General features: G+C 41.2%; 1 protein-coding gene across 1 annotated transcript in view; it reads right to left on the reverse strand.

The window, feature by feature from the left end:
* The window catches only part of CSMD1 (CUB and Sushi multiple domains 1), a 2,061,198-nt gene that overhangs the window by 569,490 nt on the left and 1,464,781 nt on the right, over positions 1–26,927 (reverse strand). The window contains exon 26 of the mRNA XM_044291097.1: positions 22,515–22,717. Within this exon, the coding sequence (XP_044147032.1) occupies positions 22,515–22,717 (203 nt within the window). The remainder of the gene's footprint in view (positions 1–22,514; positions 22,718–26,927) is intronic.

A 26,927-nucleotide genomic window follows, 5' to 3' on the forward strand; every position in this document is an offset into this window, starting at 1 on the left:
AGACAGGGACCATACTTTGTTCTGGGTGGTGGCGGATATTTGTGTGCTGGCATGAGGAAATTCAATTAAATGTGGTCGTCACAGGTGTTATATTCCTCTGAGATCCATGCATCATTCAGTTTTATGTGAATGTAGTCCACACTGTCGAGAGCTAGGTGAGTGTGCTTATCTGTCACGATCCCCCCTGCTGCGCTGAACGTCCTTTCGGACAGAACACTCAATGAGGGGCAAGCCAAGAGTTCCATGGCAGACTGTGGCAGCTCTGGCCACAGGTCAAGCCTGTACACCAAGTAGTCCAGAGGTTCCTCACTTCTCTGAGAGTACACATCGGCCGTTAACCCGATGTAGTTGGACACCTGACGGTCTAGGTGTTCTCTGAGACTGGAACTGGAGAGCGGATGTCAATGGGTTGGTTGCAAGAATGATCTCATATCCGAAGTGACCAGCAGATCTTCAAACCGCCCTCTTCTTGCAGGCACGGTAGGATTGATACCCGCACCTGTTTCTCTGTGGGTGGAAATTCCTCTGCCAGCACCCACAACAGCAGAATGATGCGTCTCTCGCAGCAAGGCCTGGAAATGCTGCATTCTGCCAGCACTCTGTAATGCTGGTAACACGTCCACCATTTTGTGTTTGTACCAGGGTAATAAGTACATTGCCACCCAGTACTGGTCCTTGCCCTTTATGCTTTTATACGGGGGTCAATCTTCAAAACACTGGAGCATAAAGGCCCCCATTTGCACTAACTTGGAAGCGGTGAAGCACCCTGGCTCCTGCTCATCGCCCAGGAGAAGGTCCTCCTCGGTCTCCTCCCCCAGCCGCGGACAACACCAGGGATTCCCTGAAAAGTTTAAAGCCTGCTCTTTTTGCTCCTCCTCCCCCCAGCCACCATCCTCCTTTGACTCCTCTTTAGATTTTGCTGACTTGTCTGAGATGGACTACCTGTATGAACTCTGCATCATCACCTTCACAACCACTGACAATAGAGATCTCAGAGTAGGCAGCCACAGCGGGAACATCTGTCCTTGGGCTGATCTGGGTACTGTCATCAGACCACTGGGTGGCGGCCGTTGCTACCTCCTCTTTCTGATCCAATGCCAAGAATGGCTGTGCATAGGTAAGGTTTAGGAATGGATGGGAAAACAATTCCTTTGACTCGAGTGGAGGGGCTATAGTGGTGGTGCCTTTGGGAGTGCACACAGCAGAGAGTGAGCAGGGTGCAGAAGCGGAATGCTGAGTGAGCCACTCAACCAAATCTGGTGTGTCCTTTGACGTAATCACACGCATCTTCTCCAACTTCTCACTTAGGCTCCAACCTGGTGCCCCTGCCAGACACCTACCACCCCTGCGGCATTGCCTGCCTCTTCCTCTGCTTGTCATTTTCAAAATGACCCTGTGACAAGAGCAGCATTTGTGGAAGCAGGAATATTGCAGGCCTCAATCAATATTTGGTGGAAGCTGGTATATCAAACCCCTTAATCAATATTTTGTTGAAGCTGCTGTATCGCAGGCCTCAATTAATATTTGGTTTAAGCCGGTAAATCAATCCCCTCTATCAGTATTTTGTGGAAACCGGCATATAGAACCCCTTAATGAGTATTTGCTGGAAGCCAGTATATCAAACCCCTTAATCATGATTTGGTGGAAGCTGGTGTATCGTAGACCTCAATCAATATTTGGTGGAAGCCGATATATCAATGCCCTCTATCAGTATTTTGTGGAAACAGGTATATAGAACCCCTTAATGAGTATTTGCTGTAAGCTGGTGTATCGAACCCCTTAATCAATATTTGCTGGAAGCTTGTGTATTGTAGGCCTCAATCAATATTTGGTGGAAGCCGGTATATAAATCCCCTCTATCAGTATTGTGGAAACAGGTATATAGAGCCCCTTAATGAGTATTTGATGGAAGCTGGTATATCAAACCCCTTAATCAATATTTGCTGGAAGCTGGTGTATTGCAGGCCTCAATCAATATTTTGTGGAACTGGTGTATCACAGCCCTCAATCAGTGTACAAATACACTATAATTTAATTTCTGTTAGAAGGTATATTATAGGTATATCACACCCCTCTATCATTTACATTTTTTGGGGGGGTCAACAGGTATATCACACCAGTTGCAATTAATTATTCCAAATGCATTTGTCCCTCTATCTAGCTGCAGTATCGCAGCAGAACTGCATACAACTGCTGCACAATGCAAATGCACTATGATATGATTTCTATGTTAGAAAGTATATTATAAATATATCACACCCCTCAGTATGTCACACCTATTGATAGCACACCTATACCAGTCCTTAAAACTTTTGTGGCCCTATTAGCTAGCGTTTGGTGTTCCTAACAGCCTGTCCCTGCTCCACACAGCAAAGACTCCCTACACTGGCAAAAACAGAATATAATATGGCTGCCAGATATGGTTTATTTATAGTTTAGGGGGTGTGTCCATGTGCTGAAACATCTCAATTGGCTGTCCTGTCCCATCTGATGGATGTGTCATGGGTCAAAGTTCGGCACAACGCAAAAGAATATGGCACCGGCAGAGATCGCCATATGTTTGCATGTTCGGCGAACCGCGAACGAACAAAGTTCGCCACAAAATTACCGCCGGGCGAACCGCAAGGCCATCTCTACATTTAAAGATTTTTCTGTCTCCTCCCTCAGTTCTCCCTTGTAGCTTATCCCTATTAGCAATGTTCCCTGTTATCCCTTTTACTCTGCAGGGACATAAGTGACTTAACATATGCCAGTAATGATCGGATTTTTTTTTTTCCATTTTTATTTCTTCTTCCTGAAATTATGCTGTATATAGCACCATGAATTTAATGTCATTATTAAAGGAAACCAGAAAGGATTGTTCTGCTTGCGACAAGCAGCACTCATTAGTAACATACAGAGAAGGAAGATGTTAGTCTCTGTCAATCTGTCTGCAAAGCAAATGCTTCAGGCTTGCTTCATGAGATGATGGAATTGTAAGTGTTACAGAGAGGAGGAGAGGGATTTTAGACTAACAGCACATAGTGTGCCTATAACTGTTTGCTACTTTTAAAAACATAAAACAGTTTTCCACAAAGTGTATCATTCGCTGGCTCTTCTTCTTCTCCTCTTGTTGTTGGCGTTCCTCAGGGCTCAGTACTAGGTCCTCTACTCTTCTCACTCTACACAGCCTACATCGGACAGACTATCAGTAGATGTGGCTTTCGGTACCATATCTTTGCTGACGACACCCAACTATACACTTCTTCCCATGATATCACCCCTGCTTTACTCCAAAACACCAGTAATTGGCAGCTGTCTCTAAAATCATGTCCTCTCTATATCTAAAACTGAACCTCTCAAAAATGGAACTTCTTGATTTTTACCCATCTACTAACCCACCTAAACTTGATATTTCAATTTCGGTCTGCAACACTATCATAACTCCTGTGCAACATGCCCATTGTCTTGTGGCAACATTTGACTCTGATCCTTCCTTTCTTCCCCATATTCAATCATTTACACACTCTTGTTGTCTGCACCTCAAGAATATCGCCATAATCTGCCCTTTTCTTATGGTGGAAATGGCAAAAACTCTTGTTGCTGACTTGATTCATTCTCACCTTGACTATTGCAACGCATTATTAATCAGTCTCCCTATACCTAAACTCTCCCCCCTTCAATCTGCCCTAATGCTGCAGCCAGGTTCATCTATCCATACAGTCGCTATACTGATGATTCTAGTTTGTACCACCCTCACCCATAAAGCTTTCCACAGTGCTGCACCTCCATATACAGTTGCATGAAAAAGTATGTGAACCCTTTGGAATGATATGGATTTCTGCACAAATTGGTCATAAAATGTGATCTGATCTTCATCTAAGTCACAACAATAGACAATCACAGTCTGCTTAAAGAGGACCTTTCACTAGTATACAAACTAAAAACTAACTCTATCTGTGGGCAGAGCGGCGCCCAGGGGTCCCCCTGCACTTACTACTATGTCTGGGCGCCACTCTGTTCGCCCAGTATAGGCTCCGGTGTCTCAGCTCCGTCTGTTGTACTGGACTGATTTTTTGTAGGAGGCGTGTCCATTGCTGCAGTGCTGGCCAATCGCAGCGCACAGCTCATAGACTGGCTATGAGCTGTGCGCTGCGATTGGCCAGTGCTGCAGCAAGGGACACGCCTCCTACAAAAAAATCAGTCCAGTACAACAGACGGAGCTGAGACACTGGAGCCTATACCGGGCGAACGGAGCGGTGCCCAGGCATACTAGTAAGTGCAGGGGGACCCCTGGGAGCCGCTCTGCCCACAGATAGAGTTAGTTTTTAGTTTGTATACTAGTGAAAGGTCCTCTTTAAACTAATAACACAAACATAATTAAATGTTACCATGTTTTTATTGAACACACCATGTAAACATTTACAGTGCAGGCGGAAAAAGTATGTGAACCCTTGGATTAATTTAACTGGTTGAACCTTCTTTGGCAGCAATAACGTCAACCAAACGTTTCCTGTAGTTGCAGATCAGACGTGCACAACGGTCAGGAGTAATTCTTGACCATTCCTCTTTACAGAACTGTTTCAGTTCAGCAATATTCTTGGGATGTCTGGTGCGAATCTCTTTATTGAGGTCATGCCACAGCATCTCAATCATTAAATACATATAAACAAAACTATAGTGGCCAATATGGGGGAACCGCCCAAGCCCCAAACACTGTAGATTGTCTCTCATTGGGCGAGCAGTCCCACCACATATGGACCACAGAAATACAGTGGCAGGTATGGGGGAGCTGCTCAAACCCCAAACACTGTAGCGTGTTTCTCATTGGGGGAGCAGTCCTACCGCATGTGGACCGCAGCAAACGACCATCCCGAGCAAATAATGCATACAAAGGAGGACCCCAGCGCGGTCCACATGCACCACAAAAGCATCCTACACAGACTGGAGCATTTTGCGGATGAAAATACAATTATATAAATCACTGAAAAAAATGCACCAAACAGATATGTCACTGACTATACTAGCTGGTCATACAAGCAGATATTAAAAGCTGAGACTTTTGCCAATATATTCCTGTCAGGAAGATATCGGAGCCCATCTTGCACCACGTCACGGTCAAAAATAAGGAATAAATGAATAGTACATAACGCATTATGTACTATTCATTTATTCCTTATTTTTATATCAATTTACACGCTCTATATGCAAGCCTATACTTATGCTTATGCTTATACTATTTTCTCGTCTTTGTTTTAACCTAACAAAATTATTTTACCTATTGATTCGTCCATGTATACCCATGGATCCGTCTTTTTCATACGCTTATATATATATATATATATATATATATATATACATATTTTTACATATCAACTTTCATTTCAAATTTTAATTTTAATTTTAATTGTATTTTTATACATATTACATCATCAAATTTTGTATTGATCCTTTTAGACTTGATAAAGGGGTCTGCGTACCCCGAAACGCGTCGTCTTTTGCTAATCAAAAAATAAAAAATATTTCGTATCCTCAACTGGGTTGTGAATTGCGCCTTGTGTCCATCCGCTCTCTGCATGAACCCAGTGCAGACGAGCAACCTCCCCATACACCACAATTCGCACCAAAGTGGCGGCTTGGCTCCCGCCCATGGTCAACTTGGACGTCAATCGGCTGCACCAACCCACATCACCCCACGTTTTTACCGCCACCAGAACTGTACTACCAAAAAGTACAATCTAACCAAGGTGAGTAGCAACCACTCACCCTGGCTAGGAACAAGTTACAACATCTCTTGTCAACCACCACCTATGAGCGCCTTCTCCCCTTTTCTCTTTTGCCATTTAACCATTTTATAGGGCAGGACAGCTGTAACCAACACCTCCAATCTCATCTCATTGATTGGACTCCAGTTGTCTGACACCTCACTCCAATTAGCTCTTGGAGATGTCATTAGTCTAGGGGTTCACATACTTTTTCCACCTGAACTGTGAATGTTTACATGGTGTGTTCAATAAAAACATGGCAACATTTAATTCTTCATGTGTTATTAGTTTAAGCAGACTGTGATTGTCTATTGTTGTGACTTTAAGATCAGATCACATTTTATGACCAATTTGTGCAGAAATCCATATCATTCGAAAGAGTGACAGCGGGGCAGCAGCAGGGCAGGAGAGCTAAGTGGATTTTATAATTGTATCTGCTCTGATGTCTGGGGGTTATTCACATTTGGGGATCTGATCTAAGGTCTGAATGGGGGGGTTCTTATTCATGTTGGGGCTTGATCTGAAGTCTAGTGGATCATTCAAAATGAGGCTCTGATCTGAGGTCTGATTGGGGGTCATTCACAGTGGGGTATGAGCTGAGGTCTGATTTGAGGTCTAGTCTAAGGTGATATTGGGGTTAGAGCTGAGGTCTGATTGAGGGTCTTATTAACATTAGGTGTCTGATTGGGACTTTGAGCTGTGTCTGATTAAAATTGGGAGTCTGATTGTGGGTCTGACTGATTGGGGGGTCTGATCTGAGGTCTAATAAAAAATATTTTTTTATTCTCCTCCTCTAAAGGCTAGGTGCATCTTATGGGTAGGTGCGTTCTGGTAGTTTTTTTTATTGTTTTTTTTTATTGTTTAATTTTTCCAAAGATTTGGGAATAGGGAGTGATTTGAGTTGTTAATACTTTTGGATATTTTTTAAAACTTTTAGTCCCACTAGAGACTTGATGATTTGAACATCTGATCACTTTTTATTCCATTTTTTTGAGGGTTAGAAGTCACTAAAAAACAGCTATTTGGGCTGCCATATGTTAGTTATTTAGACTTGTTTGGACCAAGTATGTTTATTTTTTTGTTGTCTATTTTTATGTGTAAAATTGGAGTGAATTGACTTGTTAAAGGGGCTGTACCAAGTTTAGACATTATTGACTAGCTGGGACTACCACCAATCGCGAGAACTGAGATCCTGCTCCCCGGAGCATGTGCCCTGACACTCTATTCATTCTGTACGGGACCACTGGAAATATCTAAATGCTGCCCTTGGCTATCTCCAGTAGTCACATAGAGATGGAATGGAGAGGCAGGGCACATGCCCAACTTGCAGCTCCATCTGATCAGGGAAATATAACCCCCAACTAATTCTAAGAACAAGGGTCTTAATCCCCAAATCTGATATAGCGACAATTCTAACATGTACCCTGCAGTGCTCTTCAGTCATAAGAAAGGAATAGAGTTCTAGGGTGTATGTTATACCTGCTGCTCCAACAAATCCAGGGAACAGGACCCCCATTATCAGGATTGGTGAGGGTCCCAGAGGTTATACCCTCAGCAATCAGTTAGTTATCCCTATCCTGTGAATTGGGGATGACTTAAACTTGGCACAACTCTTTAATACTTTTGGGTATTTTAAAAATCTCATTTAACTTTTATTCCCCTAGTGTATGGCAATACTACAATCTGACACTGCTCCAGCCTGCCATAACAACCAATCAGCACCCTACACCTTCACTGTGTGATTGCAATCAAAAGACAAAGGGAGCCCCCCTACCTTTTTCTAAATGCTTAAATGTTGTGTTCACTATTGACCATGGCATCTGAGATGTTAAATGACTACTTACAGTATTGCTGCAAGGTATATCAAATGTTGTGGAAACAATTTTTCATTTTAGCATTGACTAAATCAAATGTTTTACTTTTCAGCTATGACTTTTAAATTGTGAATTAAATATATAATATGCATTAATATTGAAACAAATTTGTATCTGAAGGATTAGAGAGCTATTTGCATGCTAAAATGATTTTAGCTACAGTGTGTTGACTGTATAAATTGTGTGAGCATGTAACACCAATTCAAGCGGAAATATTTCTCTGTAGAGATATTATCAGTGTTTTAGGTACACACTAATTTATTTTGATTAGACATAACACAGGATTTTCTTCCCAAGTGACCTTATTCTCTTTATTAGTGACAGTGTTTTTTCCTTCCCTTTCAAGAAAAACTACTATACTCAATTATGACCAACACAAAAAAGTAATTGATGTTACAAGTTACTGAGCTACATTCCAAAGTCAATGTACAGTATGACCTCCACTGTCAATGTATCTTGATAGAACTAAAGTAAAATCAATGATATTTTCAATTCAAACACTTTGTCTTTCAAACCTTGTTTAGATGCTGCTTTTTTACTTATTGTGACACTCTCTATCATATATCATATTAAACAAAAATAACAGTTTGTCTAAAGCAAAAAAAAATACATCCATAGTTTTTTATTTTATTTAAAAATCCAATTTTAAGTTGGGCATTTTTTATGAAACAACAAAAGACAATAAAATAATTCTGGCAAAAAAATAACTGGAATATGTGCTTTGTACCATCCAAATGTCACGGAAGGTGTACAGAAAACTAGACACAAAATGAAGATCCGACTGACTGGATCCAAAACTAAGGAACAAAAGGGAGAGCCCTGCATCAGACCTGGCTCTCTCCCCAACTGCTCAGCCTATGCGAAAATCCCAATCGTAGATGATCGCATATCCTCGTACCTCGACTGTATAACACCTGAACACCCTATAATAGTGAGGGGAAATGACCACCGGTTCCCTACACTAGATACGGAGGGAGTCAGGGTCACCTGGGATCCAGCAAACAGGAAAACACAAATGAACGAACAAAACTTATCTGTAGAAGACTCAGTAGTAGGATCAGCATGCACACACTTCAGGAAGTAATATAAACCGCAAAGTGATGCAGTATGGGAAGGGATTTAAAGGGATGCAATCAGTGCAACTACATGACAGCTGAGAGAGGCTAACAAGATGAGAAAATGAAAGCAAAACAAAAAGGAACCTCAAGGAGGAGGTTCTGAAGGACGTCTGTCAGAGCTTCTCAGATGTCTGGTGGTGACACCATATTTAATATACCTTTTTTGACACTTTATGACTCGTCCGACAAGGGGTGTGGTTTAGTAGAAAGGGGGCATACAAGTACATTATGGAGGAGCATGTTTCTTGAAATTTGTTTAATTCTGGTTCATCCTTTTTTATACCTAGTTTGGAGGTGTTGGTTTACCTTGCTTTTACATTGTACATATGGGGAAGTTGTTTTCCTTATTTAGATCATGCACTCTATCAGTCTAGTGCTAATCAGAGTATTACATAGCTGGATTCTACATTGCCCTGAATTTTTTAGGCCACAAGCCCAAGTAAGGCAAGTTTGATGGTGTAGGTCCTGTCTGATAGAAGCCACCTTGTCATTGGTAGATCGGACAGACACAATTTTGATCAAAGAATGTGCACAAAGGGCTTCTAAATTTCATATAGTAAGTATGATAGTAATTTAATATTTTTTTATTGTTTTGGTGTTAGCTTGCTCCTGAACACCCCCTTTTTATACATAGTTTGAAAGTATTATTCTAACTTTCTTTTACATCATACTTTTTTATTTATTTACTTTTTTATGACTTGTCTGAAATTGGTGTGATTTAGTAGAAAGGGGACATGGAAGCATATTATGAAAGCGTGAATTTCTTAAAATTTATTTAGATCTCACAACTTGCAAAAAAATTGATTTTGGTATAAATTGAGTCTACCTGAATCGACATGACAGAGAAAGAATGCCAGCCAATGCATGACATTCACCTGAGAAAGACATGTCTAAATTAGTTTTTCTTCCAAATGGAAAGAAAAACCTGAGTGTCTCAAACTGCCACAACCTTTTAAACAGGACTGAAATCATATCTTAGACAATAGCTAAGCTAGCATCTTATCTGTGCATAGCTCCTTCTAGGTGATTACCCTTTAAGGCTACTTTCACACTTGCGTTTGGAGCGGATCTGTCTGGTGTCTGCACAGACGGATCCGCTCCTATAATGCAAACGATGGTATCCGTTCAGAACGGATCCGTCTGCATAACAGTTTTTGTGAAAACTCAGATCTGACAGTATATTCTAACACAGAGGCGTTCCCATGGTGATGGGGACGCTTCAAGTTAGAATATACTAAGAACTGTGTACATGACTGCCCCCTGCTGCCTGGCAGCACCCGATCTGTTACAGGGGGCTGTGATCAGCACAATTAACCCCTCAGGGTTAATCAGCTTCCTGCAAATAGATAAAAAACTTGTGTGGTGTGCAGATACAATCAGTGTGAATTAATGTTGCAAGGAGAGGTACTGTGATCTGTTAAGACACCTGTGCAGACTGTGCATATCAAGAGGATACATGACCTAGAGAAACACCTGAGCAAAATGTGGGGATGCTGTCATGGAGAATAGACTTGGCCTTTATTGAAGTCTGCCAATGGCCTTGTGGAGAGTTGCTGTGTCTGGCACTGAAATGTGCAAAGTGCAGCATTTGGAGAGCTTCTGTGAGATATAAACAAGTATTATTAGCCTTCTCATTTGCTGCCACAAAAAGAAAGATTCTAGAACAGGTTAGTCATCACTCAGGAAAGATGGGCAACATCTGAGTATACTTTAAAAAAGACTGGGGGGAGATTAACTGTATCAAAATTGGTGCAAAGAAAAAGTGGCTTAGTGGTCCATAGCAACCAATCAGATTGATTCTTTCACGTTCCAAATATGCTTTGAAAAGATTGTGTTTACCATGTTGTCTCTATTTAAGTTGGTTGCCTTCTGTCAGAACACTGTAAGAGTCCAACTTGTTGCCCCATATGAGATCAATAAAGTTGTTGTTGTAAATTGCTTCAGTGTCAATCTGATTCCTTCCACAATCCATGTGGAGAGCCATGTACACCTCTTGTTGGCCAAAAAAGAACCTAAGTAAGCTCTGACTCTCCATACAAAAGCCATAAACACCCAGGTCTTGATGTATTTCTGTTTGTAGATGACAAGAACAAATACGTTCTAAATTGGCACTGATTTGTGTGTTACATGCATTAGGCCAATATACAAAGCATCTGTTTGTCTCATGTTGTCTCTCTTTCTTTCTCTCTCTCTCTCTCGTTCTCTTTTATAGAGAAATGTATACATCCTTACTCAGTTTTTATTATTATGTCTCTATAGTACAGTACTTTAATTGCGATACTATGTAAAAGGATAAAAAACAGAGAAACAAATCCTTTATAGGCTACTTTTATTATCATGGCATTTTGAAATAACATGTATTTTAGACATTGATCCCTTTATTATTACCTTAATTTGCTATTTGCTTACTTTGCTATCATCAGTAACAAAGCTGTTTTTCTTGGCCATGCAGTAAAGTAAATGTGGAACTGAATCTATATTATTAAAACGGTATCATCAGTATATTGCTCTGTGCTGAGATTTATTTAATAATAAAGGTGGCTTAGGAATATCCATCAGTGTTTGATCATTCAATTAGTAGAATAAAAAGGTAGTAGCATTCCAGCTATATCTGTGGCCATTTCATTGGCGACATAGGCACATTGGGTCATATGTGTAGGCTGCTGTCCTTGGTAGGGCAGGTCAGTCACATTCAAATGAGCAATTGTAATGGTGTAAACAATGATGAAGCTGCAAGGGAATGTAGACGGTCTCTATGCTCTGTTAGCAACAGTTTATAGATATGCTTTACAGTTGCACATGGACCTGTACGGTAGAGATGACTCATTAGGAGAGTGTTCTGGGTATGTTCCGTGACTTATGTAGAGGTCACAGTGCAGGGAGGGAGAGGAGGTAAGTTGTGATCATTACTTATTGTCAACATTTGATTCTCTTTTATTTGCCTCCACCTTGGTAACAGGGGTGCCTATGCAGTCCTGCATGTGACAATAAAGAGAGGACTCATAAGAAGTGATCTTTACAGATCAGTACCAGTGTGTAAACTGCAATATTTCAGGTCTATTTTTAAATATAGATACTGACATGTAAAATTAGAAATATAAAATAATAATTAACAAATATGTTTAAAAATTTGATTGAAACAATAATTCATTGTTGGATGATACTAGTATGCATCATAAAAGACACCAAAATGATGAGTAAGCTCTGGCAAATATTTCCTATTCACCTTGCCACTACACACCACTGCATAGCCCTATCACAGAATGCACAACAAAATGAAGTAGTATTTCATTAGTAATGCATTTTCCTGTTGACAGTTCAGAAGTATGGTGCATTTAGTACATGTAATTTCTACAAAATAAGGGTCACTTTTTCAACTAAGCTCAGTGTGTGATTTTATGCTTGATTAAATAGTAATTAAGCTGTAATGAAAAATATGTAGCTTGATTACAATTAATATAATTGCACAAGTCAGTTTGTATCTTCATTTTCTCCATGCTGTGCTGAATTGGCATGACAATGATCCCTTAATAGCCCATGAATAGAACTACCACACAGATGACATAATTGGAAGCAGGGACTGAAGGGAAACAAGTGTACAAATGAAACTATGATTCCAAAAAAAGTTGCTTTTGACAGTTACTATGAATATTTATTCGAGGCATAACATATTAAATGAATATTGAGATCAGAAAGTTATTTAGAACTTGAGTTCATTTGAAAAGTAAGTCTACTGTATTTAAGTTACAGAAAAAAAAAAAAAAAAACACTTGCCATTTTGCAAGTACAATTAAAAAATCTGTCTACCAAACCTGTGACTTTTCATTCATACTAGGCTGGAGGGCTCCTATACCCTGGATGTATCTACTTCAAGGGCCCCCCTCTGATCGGTAATTTCTCTATTGACAGAGGTTGTTTCTCATCTTCAATAGAACCTAACAGGTTATATATATATATAGGAGCTAAGTATCATTTTGAATTTCATTTATCTGTCTGTTTTTCTGTTATTCCCTACGTCCATTGATTTCACATCACCTCCTGATGAGCTGCTACCTGCAGCTGAAACGCGTTGGGATTGTCTTATTGTTTATACATAATTCCATCTGTATGTGTGTTTTTTGTTTTCCCTGGATCTATTTATTTCCAATCCAGGTTCTTTAGTAGGTTTTTTTTAGGGCAATAAAGAGACTTAGGTACGGGGGCAGGGTGTCTCCACCATCAGGGGACATCCCTGTGCACAGGATTCTAGATCTTGAGGGACATATCACAGTGTCAGGGAGAGTGAGGATGATGATGATTGTCTGTTACACAGGACCTAAGAGCCAGATTAGGGTGCTGAGGAGAAGGTATCATCAGAGGAGATGGGTTGTGGCAGCGACAGCAATAGCAATAAGGAGCAGAGGCAATGTACAGAAAGAACCTCTCAAAAAACTGTCAGATCTGCTTCTATTATATTCAGGTCAGGAACTGGTGATGCCTTGATACTGTCTGCCCAGGCTCAAAATGTACCAGACCTAAGCCAAGCTTGGTTGCCGCTGGCTCTGTGCAGAGTGTGTGTATCTCCCATCTGACAATTTTTCTTTGCAGTGCTGGAAGACAAAAGCACTGTGGTGTGCAAGATCTGCAAGACTAAAATCAGCTGTGGGTGTTCAATGACACAATGAGGCTTCATAGCTTTATTTCAGCACTTGATGCAGCATTATCAGTAGCTCTGGGAAAATAGAAGTGACCTCCAGCTAGGGCAGCAAGAGTGTCCTCCTTCTTCTGATCTCCTTTGCAGCAGCCAGTGTGCATCTACCTACAGTAGAGTGTCCTTGTTGTCATCAATTGTGACTGCTTCTCCTGCTGAGACTACTCCTCTACCTCCTTCTATACTTTTTCATCAGCCATTGATGACGGATTGTGTGGCCAGGAAACTGCTGGCAGTGTATTCACTGCGGTACCACTTGATGGATTCTGCTGCCTTTAGGGAGCTCATGGCATGTGCTCAACCCTGCTGGAAGATACCTAGCCACCATTATTTCTCCAAAAAAGCCATCCCTTCCTTGTACTGTCATATGGTGGAGAACATGGGCCACTCCTTGCAATTATTGCTGTGTGGCAAGGTGAACACCACTGTAGACTAAAGCAGATATTATTGGCCAGGAAAGTACATGTCTTTCATGGTCCACTGGGTCAATGTTTTTGTGTCAGTGACAATGCAGCACCCCAGCAACAACACCAGGTTCTATTAACATCTCCATGTTTGTATTGGTCTGGTTCCCACACCAAGCTCTTATCCACCTCTGCAATGGACATTTTCCAATCCCCAACAGAAGCAGGGTATAGTGTCTCTCCCATTCATTTTATGATATGTGTAAAGTAAAGTGTTGCCATGACGTTAGAGCTGATCAGCTTGGGCCAGAGTAGACATACAGCCAATCACTTGCATCAAGCAGCAAACATCCAGCTGGCTGTCTTCCCTTCAATGACAATGGCAGGAACATTGTGGCTTGCATAGAGTGCTGGTCATATCCAGGAGACTGTCCTTACATTTCAGCCATTCTTATGTGGCAAAGGTTGCCCTCCTGGAATTACAAGAGCAGAATGGTCTGCCATTTCTCCACTTGATCCACGATCTTACAACTCACTGGAATTCCATTGTGCATATGCTATAGCATTTCTACTAGCAGCATAAAGTAGCAAATGATTTTGCCATGCACCTGACCACCTTAACAGGTTGCAAGTGTTGTTTTAAGATCAGGCAGTGGCAACTGCTTCCAAATAGGCCACCAGATTTGTGAGTAGGAACAACTGTGGAATCAACAAAGTCATCCTCTTCACATTTATCTTAAAGCATATGCTCAAGCTGATGCAACAAGGGACGGCGAAGGAACAACAGATTACATTGTTTGCAAGATGCCCTGTAGCTTTTTGGTACACAAAAGGAGAAAAGCCCTTGGAAGAAGAAATTAAGAACGTGGCAGAGGAACTACCAATGGAGGAGGAAAAGCAGAAGGAGAAGGAGGAGGAATTGCTTGTGCAAAAGGATGAGGCTGGTGAAGATAATGACACTGGCCAACCTCCTGTCTGTACTAATCTCCAGTGTAATCTCAGAGAGGGTTTTCAATGAGGCAGGTGGAATCATGACACTCAAACAGACAAAACTGTCCTCTGTCACAGTACAAATCATTGCTTTTGTCAGAAAGAACTAGGCATGGATCTGTGAGGACAGTTCCCATCATGTTGTCACGGTCTCTCCTGTGATAGGAGTCAGAAGATCGAATAGACTGACTGCACGTGATGTGATATGACAGCCTCTTTGGTTTCACTTGTTTCTGTGTTGTTGCTGGTTATGATCATGTCTGCAGACATGGTGACACTTGAATGCCATGACGAGTATACTAGTCATGGAGCGCTAAGTAGCAGTGCTCCATGACTAGTATACATTTCATAGGTACAATAGATTGTCACACTATCTCCTTCTCTGATCGCTTCCCTGACAGGAATTGGGACGATCAGAGAAAGAGAAGCACACAGTCCCTCCCTAACCCCCCCCCCCCTTACCTGCCCCGATGTGCTGCAATTGGTCCCTCTGCAGTATTGGACCAATCACAGCAATCGTGGGCGGGTCAGAGCTCCAATACATTTCCTTCCGGCTTCTCTGATTGCCTAGCAACCCCAGCACGCCGGCTTCACTGAACCTTCAGCGCTTCGGTCCCTGCGCTGACAGTGAAAGCCGATCACGTACATGCACGTGGGGATGCGGTGAGGCACCACATTCCCCCACGTACATGTACGTGATGTTGCGTGAAGGGGTTAATATTCTGTATCTGCATCTTGTGAAATGTTTTTAAATTAATTTTATTAACAAGTTAGGCCAAGTTCACACTTTCATTATTTGATCAATTATTTCCATCAGCGATTGGGAATTTGGGAAACAAAACCAGTTACGGGTCAAAAACACAGAAATGATGCAAATCTTGCTGGCTTCACTACTGGTTTTGGCTCATAATAACTGATGGAAATAACTGACCAAATAACAGAAGTATGAACTTCTCCTAAGCTAGTTTTTATTATTTCTACAAATGAGGCAACCTTTGCCTAATGTACCTGGGAAAACCACAGAAAACCACAGAAATGCACTTTGTAAAGTAGATGCAAGCATTATATATGGACTAAGCCCTCATTCTGATATGATAATATCTGAGACACTTAGCCAATATATTTTGATCAAAATATATTGGCTAAGTGTCTCAGATATTATCATATCAGAATGAGGGCTTAATCCATAAATAATGCTTGCATCTACTTTACAAAGTGCAGTTCTGTGGTTTTCTTTAATGATATGGCCAGGGACATCTGCACTTTTCCATATCATATTGTGCAGGATGTTTTTATGTTAGTTTTTTCTGTGTTTGTTCTATGTAGTATTTGCTTTAGGGGGTGGCACCTTCAAGTGTGAATGCACACCTATTATCTTGGGAGTAGCATTCCTCTGCACTTTTGCCCCCTCCCCTGTCCAATAGAGCGCCTTAATTAGGTGGTACATATGGCTGTGCTTGCTCCTCCTCCCATTGGTTGCTTGATGCACATGGAGGTGACTAGGAGCAGCACACCATATGTGCGACATCTTCGCTCCTGAACATAGAAGCCCAATGGCTTAGGTAGGTTTAGCGTAGGATCCGCCTGACCTGAGACCACCTTGGCGCTTGGTAGGCGGGCTCAGATGTATTTTGATCAAAATATATTGGCTAAGTGTCTCAGATATTATCATATCAGAATGAGTGCTTAGTCCATATATAATGCTTGCATCTACTTTACAAAGTGCATTTCTGTGGTTTTCTTTAATGATATGGCCAGGGCCATCAGCACTTTTCCATATCATATCGTGCAGGATGTTTTTATCTTAGTTTTTTCTGTGTTTGTTCTAATGTACCTGGGGCAACAAACTACCTTATTCGGGCCTGGCTCTTCTGCCAGCACATGTCACACTGTGACCTGACTGGTTCAGACCTGCTGATTTAGCAGTGTCTCCATTCCAGACTCCAGTCCAGCACTGTGAAGATCTGCCCCAAGCCCTGACTGTGCTCTGCCAGCAGCACAAACATAAAGTCCGCATTGGGGGAGGGGCAGGGAGGATCAAACAGAAGCAGACATCAGTTCATGAGGGAGGGGGGAGGGTATGACACATTATATAATAAGCAGCAGGAAAAGTCCATGGGGGAAAGGCAGTAGCAGTTGGCACAGTTTATCTGGTAAGGCTAGGTGTACATGTGATCAGATTTCAGTATTTTGTCCCAGCATAGGATCAGAATAGCATAATCTGCATATGCCAGAACCTGCCAGATCCCATTTGCAATAATGGGTCCATCAGGCTCCAGAGTGAGTACAGGCACTTTGCCAGATGAAATACCACTGCAGAGATATTTTGCCCCTTGTTTTTACCAGAATCTGCAATGGAGGATTCTGCTAGGAACTCTTCAGCAGATGTTTAGGTAGCCTAAGGGGCAGGGGCGTAGCTATAGGGGGTGCAGAGGTAGCAGTCGCTACCTGGCCCAGGAGCCTGAGGGGGCCCAAAGACCCTTGTGCCACATAAGACACTGGCATTATAGAAAGTGCATACTGGTCAATTTACACCTCTGGCTGGAGGGAAGGGGTTAGGTCAAGAATTTGGCATGAGAGGGTGCCCTTTCAATGTTTGCCTCAGGCAGCAGGAAGGCTACGTGCTCCCCTGCCCCTTTCCAACAAGCACTGAGGGAAGGGGGCCCCAAGCTGAACTCTTGCACCAGGGCCCATGAGCTTTTAGCTACGCCCTTGCTAAGGGGTGCTATGGATGGCTCATAAGACTGCAGCCACAGTTTAATTTATGTACACCCCTGCTGCTTATCATCAGCATCTCCTCCCTGCTGCTAATTCCCATGGTGCCACTTCCATTTGCTGTACTGCTGTTACCATTACTGCTACACAGTTGCAACTACTACTACTACTATCCCAACATAGCTGCACACAGATCTTTTGCCTTGTCTGTTCTATGTTGTGCTGCAACTGCTGGTGTTACTATAGCTGTCACTATTACTCCTATACACCTTATTCTCTCTATATCCACACTTTACTGCTGCTGCTCCCAAATAAAAGGGATAATTTTTCTTATGGAAATTAACACTTATGTTAACACACAATTTTTGGACGCATGAGCAAAATAAGCTACTGTTTCTTCTGAAAATTTAAACTTCTATGTTTAGAAACCGGGGCAGGGATCTTTTCCCATTAAGGTATAATTTTTGGATATTTAGTTCAAACATGCCAAAGTTTTTTTTTTTCATAACACCACAATTTTTTTCATAACATACCATTTGCCCCAAATGAGGGATCTTTTTTTTAAATCTTTCTAATATAAAAAAGTTGAACATATGCAATGGTACAGTGTGTTTTTGAACATGCTGTTTGTTAACACGACCCACCATGCATTTATGAAGTTATATATGTCAGTGACATTATTCAGTATTGCTGTCATTGTGTTCAAGAGCTTAACCCCTTAAGGACATAGGGCGTACCGGTACGCCCTATTTCCCGAGTCCTTAAGGACCAAGGGCGTACCGGTACGTCCTAACTTAAAATCTTAATTCCGGCGCCGCTGGGGTTAATCGGAACGGGATTTCGGCTGAAATCATTCAGCCGGCATCCCGTAACAACGCAGGGGGGGGTCATTTGACCCCCCCGTATCGGCGATCGCAGAAAACCGCAGGTCAATTCAGACCTGCGGTTTGCTGCGCTTTTTGCCGTTTCTGATCCCCGCGGTCCCTGACCGCGGGGATCAGAAACTTCAGAGTGCCCGAAATCAATATTGTTAACCCCCCCCTGCACCCCTGCACGATTTGATGGCGGCGGGTGGTGCAGGGGGGGTGTCGCATGCAGTGGGGGCGTTGCATAATGCATTGCATAATCGTTGGTGTACAGTGGGTATACCAGGGTGCCAGCACATTGCTGGCACCCTGGTATAAACGGCTGACATCGTTGATGCGATGTCAGCCGTTTAACCCTTTCCATACAGCGGTCCGTACGGACCGCTGTATGGAAAAGGTTAACAGTAAGAGGGAGCTCCCTCCCTCTCCGATCGGGGGGCTGCTGTGCCTTTGCAGCCCCCCGATGGGAGAAGGAGAGAGCCCCCAGACAGCCCCCCCAGAACCCCGTCCTTACCCTTCCCCGTCTGCGAAGTTCTGACCATAACTGAGCAGACGGGGAAGGTTCCCATGGCAACAGGACGCCTGATCAGGCGTCCTGCTGTCCATGGTGCTGAACAGATCTGTGCTGAAAGCATAGACCTGTTCAGTGTAAGTAAAATACAGTGCAGAAACCAATATAGGTTCTGTTCTGTATTTTATAGACATCAGACCCACTGGATCTTCAAGAACCAAGTGGGTCTGGGTCAAAAAAATCAAATAAAAAGTGAAAAAAGTTAAGATAAAAAAAAAAAACATTTATCACTGAATAAAAATTAAAAAAATAAAATACACTACACATATTAGGTATCGCCGCGTCCGTAACGACCTGATCTATAAAATGGTCATGTTACTTTCCCCGCACAGTGAACGCCATAAAAATAAAAAAATAAAAACTATGAGAAAATTGAAATTTTGCCCACCTTACTTCCCAAAAAAGGTAATAAAAGTGATCAAAAAAGTCGCATGTACGCCAAAATAGTACCAATCAAACCGTCATCTCATCCCGCAAAAAATGAGACCCTACTCAAGATAATCGCCCAAAAACTGAAAAAACTATGGCTCTTAGACTATGGAAACACTAAAACATGATTTTTTTTGGTTTCAAAAATAAAATCATTGTGTAAAATGTACATAAATAAAAATAAAGTATACATATTAGGTATCGCCGCGTCCGTATCGACCGGCTCTATATAAATATCACATGACCTAACCCCTCAGGTGACCACCGTAAAAAAAAAAAAAAAAAAAACTGTGTAAAAAAAGCAATTTTTTGCCATCTTACGTCACAAAAAGTGTAATAGCAAGCGATCAAAAAGTCATATGCACCCTAAAATAGTGCCAATCAAACTGTCATCTCACCCCGCAAAAAATTAGACCCTACTCAAGATAATCACCCAAAAACTGAAAAAACTATGGCTCTTAGACTATGGAGACACTAAACAATTTTTTGGTTTTCAAAATGAAGTTATTGTATAAAACTTACATAAATAAAAAAAATTGTATACATATTAGGTATCGCCGCGTCCGTGACAACCTGCTCTATAAAATTACCACGTGATCTAACCTGTCAGATGAATGTTGTAAATAACAAAAAAAAAAAACATGCCAAAAAAGCTATTTCTTGTTACCTTGCCGCACAAAAAGTGTAATATAGAGCAACCAAAAATCATATGTACCCTAAACTAGTACCAACAATACTGCCACCCTATTCCGTACTTTCTAAAATGGGGTCACTTTTTTTGGAGTTTCTACTCTAGGGGTGCATCAGGGGGGCTTCAAATGGGACATGGTGTCAAAAAACCAGTCCAGCAAAATCTGCCTTCCAAAAACCGTATGGCATTCCTTTTCTTCTGCACCCTGCCGTGTGCCCGTACAGTAGTTTAGGACCACATATGGGGTGTTTCTGTAAACTACAGAATCAGGGCCATAAATAATGAGTTTTGTTTGGCTGTTAACCCTTGCTTTGTTACAGGAAAAAAAATATTAAAATGGAAAATCTGCCAAAAAAGTGAAATTTTGAAATTGTATCTCTATTTTCCATTGAATCTTGTGCAACACCTAAAGGGTTAACAAAGTTTGTAAAATCAGTTTTGAATACCTTGAGGGGTGTAGTTTCTTAGATGGGGTCACTTTTATGGAGTTTCTACTCTAGGGGGGCATCAGGGGGGCTCCAAATGGGACATGGTGTCAAAAAACCAGTCCAGCAAAATCTGCCTTCCAAAAACCGTATGGCATTCCTTTCCTTCTGCGCCCTGCCGTGTGCCCGTACAGTAGTTTACGACCACATATGGGGTGTTTCTGTAAACTACAGAATCAGGGCCATAAATAATGAGTTTTGTTTGGCTGTTAACCCTTGCTTTGTTACTGGAAAAAAATATTAAAATGGAAAATCTGCCAAAAAAGTGAAATTTTGAAATTGTATCTCTATTTTCCATTGAATCTTGTGCAACACCTAAAGGGTTAACAAAGTTTGTAAAATCAGTTTTGAATACCTTGAGGGGTGTAGTTTCTTAGATGGGGTCACTTTTATGGAGTTTCTACTCTAGGGGTGCATCAGGGGGGCTTCAAATGGGACATGGTGTCAAAAAAACTGTCCAGCACAATCTGGCTTCCAAAAACCATACGGCGCACCTTTCACTCTATGCCCCGCTGTGTGGCTGTACAGTAGTTTATGGCCACATATGGGGTGTTTCTGTAAACAGTAGAGTCAGGGCAATAAAGATACAGTCTTGTTTGGCTGTTAACCCTTGCTTTGTTAGTGGAAAAAATGGGTTAAAATGGAAAATTAGGCAAAAAAATGAAATTCTCAAATTTCATCCCCATTTGCCAATAACTCTTGTGCAACACCTAAAGGGTTAACGGAGTTTGTAAAATCAGTTTTGAATACCTTGAGGGGTGTAGTTTCTTAGATGGGGTCACTTTTATGGAGTTTCTACTCTAGGGGTGCATCAGGGGGCTTCAAATGGGACATGGTGTCAAAAAAACTGTCCAGCAAAATCTGGCTTCCAAAAACCATACGGCGCACCTTTCACTCTACGCCCCGCTGTGTGGCCATACAGTAGTTTATGGCCACATATGGGGTGTTTCTGTAAACAGCAGAGTCAGGGCAATAAAGATACAGTCTTGTTTGGCTGTTAACCCTTGCTTTGTTAGTGGAAAAAATGGGTTAAAATGGAAAATTAGGCAAAAAAATGAAACTCTCAAATTTCATCCCCATTTGCCAATAACTCTTGTGCAACACCTAAAGGGTTAACGGAGTTTGTAAAATCAGTTTTGAATACCTTGAGGGGTGTAGTTTATAGAATGGGGTCATTTTTGGGCGGTTTCTATTATGTAAGCCTCGCAAAGTGACTTCAGAGCTGTAGTGGTCCCTAAAAATTGGGTTTTTGTAAATTTCTGAAAAATTTCAAGATTTGCTTCTAAACTTCTAAGCCTTGTAACATCCCCAAAAAATAAAATATCATTCCCAAAATAATTCAAACATGAAGTAGACATATGGGGAATGTTAAGTCATCACAATTTTTTGGGGTATTACTATGTATTACAGAAGTAGAGAAACTGAAACTTTGAAATTTGCTAATTTTTCCAAATTTTTGGTAAATTAGGTATTTTATTATGCAAAAAAATTAATTTTTTTGACTTTTTTTTACTAGTATCATGAAGTACAATATGTGACGAAAAAACAATCTCAGAATGGCCTGGATAAGTCAAAGCGTTTTAAAGTTATCACCACTTAAAGTGACACTGGTCAGATTTGCAAAAAATGGCCTGGTCCTTAAGGTGAAAATGAGCCCGGTCCTTAAGGGGTTAAAAGGGGGGGGGGAGTGAGGAGAGGAGCTAAAAAAAAACGGAGTCCTAGAAGATCTGAGTGTTATATTCCAATTTTCAGGCCAATCGAGGCATATTTCATTTGTGTATAATACATTTGAACACAAATCAAATTTTTTGAAAAATTCTCCAAATAAGACACAGTACAAATTTCAAGAAATTCATCTCTAATTCAGGTGAATGTATATATACAAGAACATTTCCATGCAAAGCAGACACCAAATCATGTTAGCTTGTTATACCTACTTGAAAATTGTATTGAAAAACCAGACTTGCTGATGAAAAAGTCACTATCAAATTGCAATGTCAAGGAATTGAATGTGCTGTGAATGTCTTCAGGGAGTGAAGAACCGCTCCACTCTTTCAGAAGAACATCGCTGTCTACAGGTCCATCCCATACCTTAAGGATATCATGTGAGACTTCAGTGTCAAAAACTATAAAGTGAAGGCTGCAAAATGGAAAAAAAAAAAAACAGACAGTATATATTTTTAGATGTAAATAATAAAACATGCATCGTGCTGTCACTTGAAATATAATGGGCAACTGAAAAATTCAAGACAGAAAGAAAATTATTCACATACACACATCAGAGAAAGAGTTGTTTCTAAAATGTATGGTCATGCCAGCTGCTCGGTAAAATATTTGAGGAACTCAAGCAGGTCAGATTTAAAATGAGTGGTAAAACTATCTATCTATCTCTGTCTATCATGCTTTGCAAATTAATTCACTCACTTGGTGTTTTCCTGTTTTATTGCATTACAACCCCAAAATGGAATTAAAGGGAACCTGTCAACTCCATAATGCTCATCCCACCTCAACTGCCAGTAGTACCGTTAAAGGTCAAGTCATACTGTCTGCAATGCTTGTTTTGTTATTTGAACTGAATACTGATGCCCAAATTAGTGATACACCTGATATCCTGTGCCTGCACCCAATTGTAGTATCCTCAGTATCACAGGCTTATTGCGCAGGTGCAGATCCCTGGGATTGAGTATGCCTGTGAATCTGTACCCTCACAATGAGCCTCTAAAGCTGAGTACACTGACCCTAAGTTCACACCTGAGCGTTTTACAGCGCGTTCAAACGCGCTGTAAAACGCTCAACACATGAAAAGCAATGCTTCCCTATGGGAATGGTTCTCACCTGGGCGTTTTACAGCGCGTACGATCGCGCTGTAAAACGCCCGACGCTCAAACAAGTACTTGAGCTTCTTTGGGGCGTTTTGACGCGCGTTTGTGGCCATAGGACACTGCAGTCAATGACACAAACGCGCGTCAAACGCGCGTTTACTATTACAAAAAACGCGCGTCGGAAACGCGCGTTTGACGCGCGTTTGGGAAACGCTCAGGTGTGAAAGCAGGGTAAAGCTGGATGCACTAGCCATGCACCAAAATATACTTAGTGAAAACTGGGATATCAGGTGCACGGCGCCTGAAGAAAGAAAGACAAGCTATCCATCAAGAGTGAAGGAAGCAAAAAGGAGGCATGGCAATCTTGACTTGAAGCATGAAGGCCGTTGCATCTTTGACTTCAAGCTGCTCATTTACATACACCAAGCATGGGGAACAGAGTTGGCCATCAGATCAAATAACAAAAGACAGCATCTGAGACAATATTATTTGTGATTTAATGATCTTCAAGCAGTTGGGGAGGGGCCTTATGGGGTTGACAGTTTCTCTTAAATTTTTATGAAATGGGCCTGACAAAATAGTCCACTACAGTGGAAAAAATAATATCTTGTTTAAAAATTTGTAAAAAAAATAAAACAGTAAAGTTGCGAGTGCATACGTAAGAGTCCTCTTTGCTATGTTACACTAAAATAATGTATGGTCCAGCCAATTAACTTCAGTAGTGACAAAATTAGTTGAATAATATGCCCCTGTGTGCAATCAAAGGGTCATATAACCTGTCATATGATGTGAGTATAAAGGTCCCTGAGTCTGCAATACTACTAAGCAACCAAGATGGATACCACAACAGCTCTGAAAACATCAAATACAACGTTATGGAGATGTATTGATGAAAGTTGTGTTTAAAAACATTTAGTTGTCAATGTTTGCAGTAGGCAGCAAGTTGAGAAGACTAAACTGTAAAGAATTGAAACTTGGAATCATACAGCAATTTACACTTCCATAACGAACATATAATGCAATACCGTAAATAAATAGATGAGGGGGCACACTCAAAAGGAAAACACTGTTGGATGATGTAAATTTAATTTAATAAAAATAATATAAAAACAAACCCCTAAAATACACATAAAACATATACATCAAAATACCTGAATATGAAATATGCAGCAACCAAATGCATGAAAATATAACAAAAACACCAGTGTCCCGCTTAGATTTGTAGATATAAATATAGCGATCACTGCTGTATAGTTGAATATCTACCACATAATTTGATGATACGGCAATCTAATTGGAAATTGATGGAAACAGCACTGTGGCCCTTTAAGATTGATGTTAGAAGGCCCGCACTATGCTGCAGCTATAGTGCCGTGATTTTAAACAGTGTTCCAATTGAGAATAGAATGTAGGTGCCTTTTTCCTTGATTATCAGGATTCAGTGTCTGCATAGTGCGGGCCTTCTAACATCAATCTTAAAGGGCCACAGTGCTGTTTCCATCAATTTCCAATTAGATTGCCGTATCATCAAATTATGTGGTAGATATTCAACTATACAGCAGTGATCGCTATATTTATATCTACAAATCTAAGCAGGACACTGGTGTTTTTGTTATATTTTCATGCATTTGGTTGCTGCATATTTCATATTCAGGTATTTTGATGTATATGTTTTATGTGTATTTTAGGGGTTTGTTTTTATATTATTTTTATTAAATTAAATTTACATCATCCAACAGTGTTTTCCTTTTGAGTGTGCCCCCTCATCTATTTATTTACGGTATATCAATTTTTTGGTCTTGAGGGTAAGGCCGGAGGGTGAGCACCTTTCCATACGAAATAGCAGTGAGCCGCTGTATCCCTTTATTCTATTTGAACATATAATGCAACATATGGAAAATTGGCCAGAATGTGTCCAGAAAAAAAGTTATTACTGAAAGAAAAACCATATGAAAACATGTTTAGAGTTTACCAATCAGTATGTGGCTGACTCACCAAAACACATATAAGAAGGTTCTGTGGTCAGATGAGACTATAATAAAATGCAGGACCATTATGGGAAATGCTTTATGTGGTACAAACCCTTCCCATGACCCCGATAACACCTATACCACAGTGAAGCATAGTTTTGGCAGCATCATGCTGTGGACATGATTTTATTGGCAAGGGCTGTAAAATTGGTCAGGATTGGAGGAAAGCCTGTTTCAGGCTGCCACAGATTTCACTATGGAGTGTGGTTTAAGAGGGAACATGGGATAGTCTAGAAAAAAAAAAGACAACAACTTCAATACAGCGGAGAATCTGTGGCATTAGTTGAAGACTATTGTACACCATTGCAACCCATCTAACTTGAACACATTGGAGCAGTTTTGCCTGGAAAAATGGGACTCAGGAGTCACCACAGTGACATACTGTTTAAAGCTGCAAAAGGAGCAGCCTCAAGGCCAAAGACAGGTGAGTCTTGTTTCTGTTTAGGGGAACATTTCTGGACCAAAAGGGTTGTCTGCTGTAAGGCGAGACAAACCTTTCAAGTTAATAGAGACATACAAATAGACAAATATATCTGTAATTGCAGCAGAAGGTGGCTATCTATCTATCTATCTATCTGTCTGTCTAATCTGTCTGTATGTCTCTCTATAGGGCATTCAGAAAGTCTTTTTTCACATTTTGTTGTGGTGTGGCCGTGTGGTAAAACAATAAGAAAAAAAATCTAGTTTTTCACCATCATTCTGTGCTCAATATTTGGTAATGACTAGGGATGAGCGAACCGTACCGAATTTTGGGGTGTCCGTGACACGGATCCGAACCCGGACATTTTTGTAAAAGTCTGGGTTCGGTGTTCGTCGCTTTCTTGGCGCTTTTTGAAAGGCTGCAAAGCAGCCAATCAACAAGCGTCATACTACTTGCCCCAAGAGGCCGTCACAGCCATGCCTACTATTGGCATGGCTGTGATTGGCCAGAGCACCATGTGACCCAGCCTCTATTTAAGCTGGAGTCACATAGCGCCGCCCGTCACTCTGCTCTGATCAGCATAGGGAGAGGTTGCAGCTGCGACAGTAGGGCGAGATTAGGCAGATTAACTCCTCCAAAAGACTTCATTCAGAGATCGATCTGCAGCTGTGGATGATTGAACTGCTGCTATTGAATTGCTCACTGTTTTTAGGCTGCCCAGAGCGTTTTTCAGTCACTTTTTTCTGGGGTGATCGGCGGCCATTTTGTGTCTTGTGGTGTGCCAGCACAAACTGCCACCAAGTGCATTTAACCCTCAATGGTGTGGTTGTTTTTTGGCTAAATCCTACATCAGGGTCAAGCTGTCACACCAAGTGCATTTAACCAGCAATAGTGTGGTTATTTTTTGGCCATATACTACATCAGGGGCAAGCTGAGCCTGTCACCAAGTGCATTTAACCCTCAATGGTGTGGTTGTTTTTTGGTTAAATCCTACATCAGGGTCAAGCTGTCACACCAAGTGCATTTAACCAGCAATAGTGTGGTTATTTTTTGGCCATATACTACATCAGGGGCAAG

The sequence above is a fragment of the Bufo gargarizans genome, chromosome 4 (assembly GCF_014858855.1).
Source record: "Bufo gargarizans isolate SCDJY-AF-19 chromosome 4, ASM1485885v1, whole genome shotgun sequence".
In the NCBI taxonomy this organism is placed as follows: domain Eukaryota; kingdom Metazoa; phylum Chordata; class Amphibia; order Anura; family Bufonidae; genus Bufo; species Bufo gargarizans.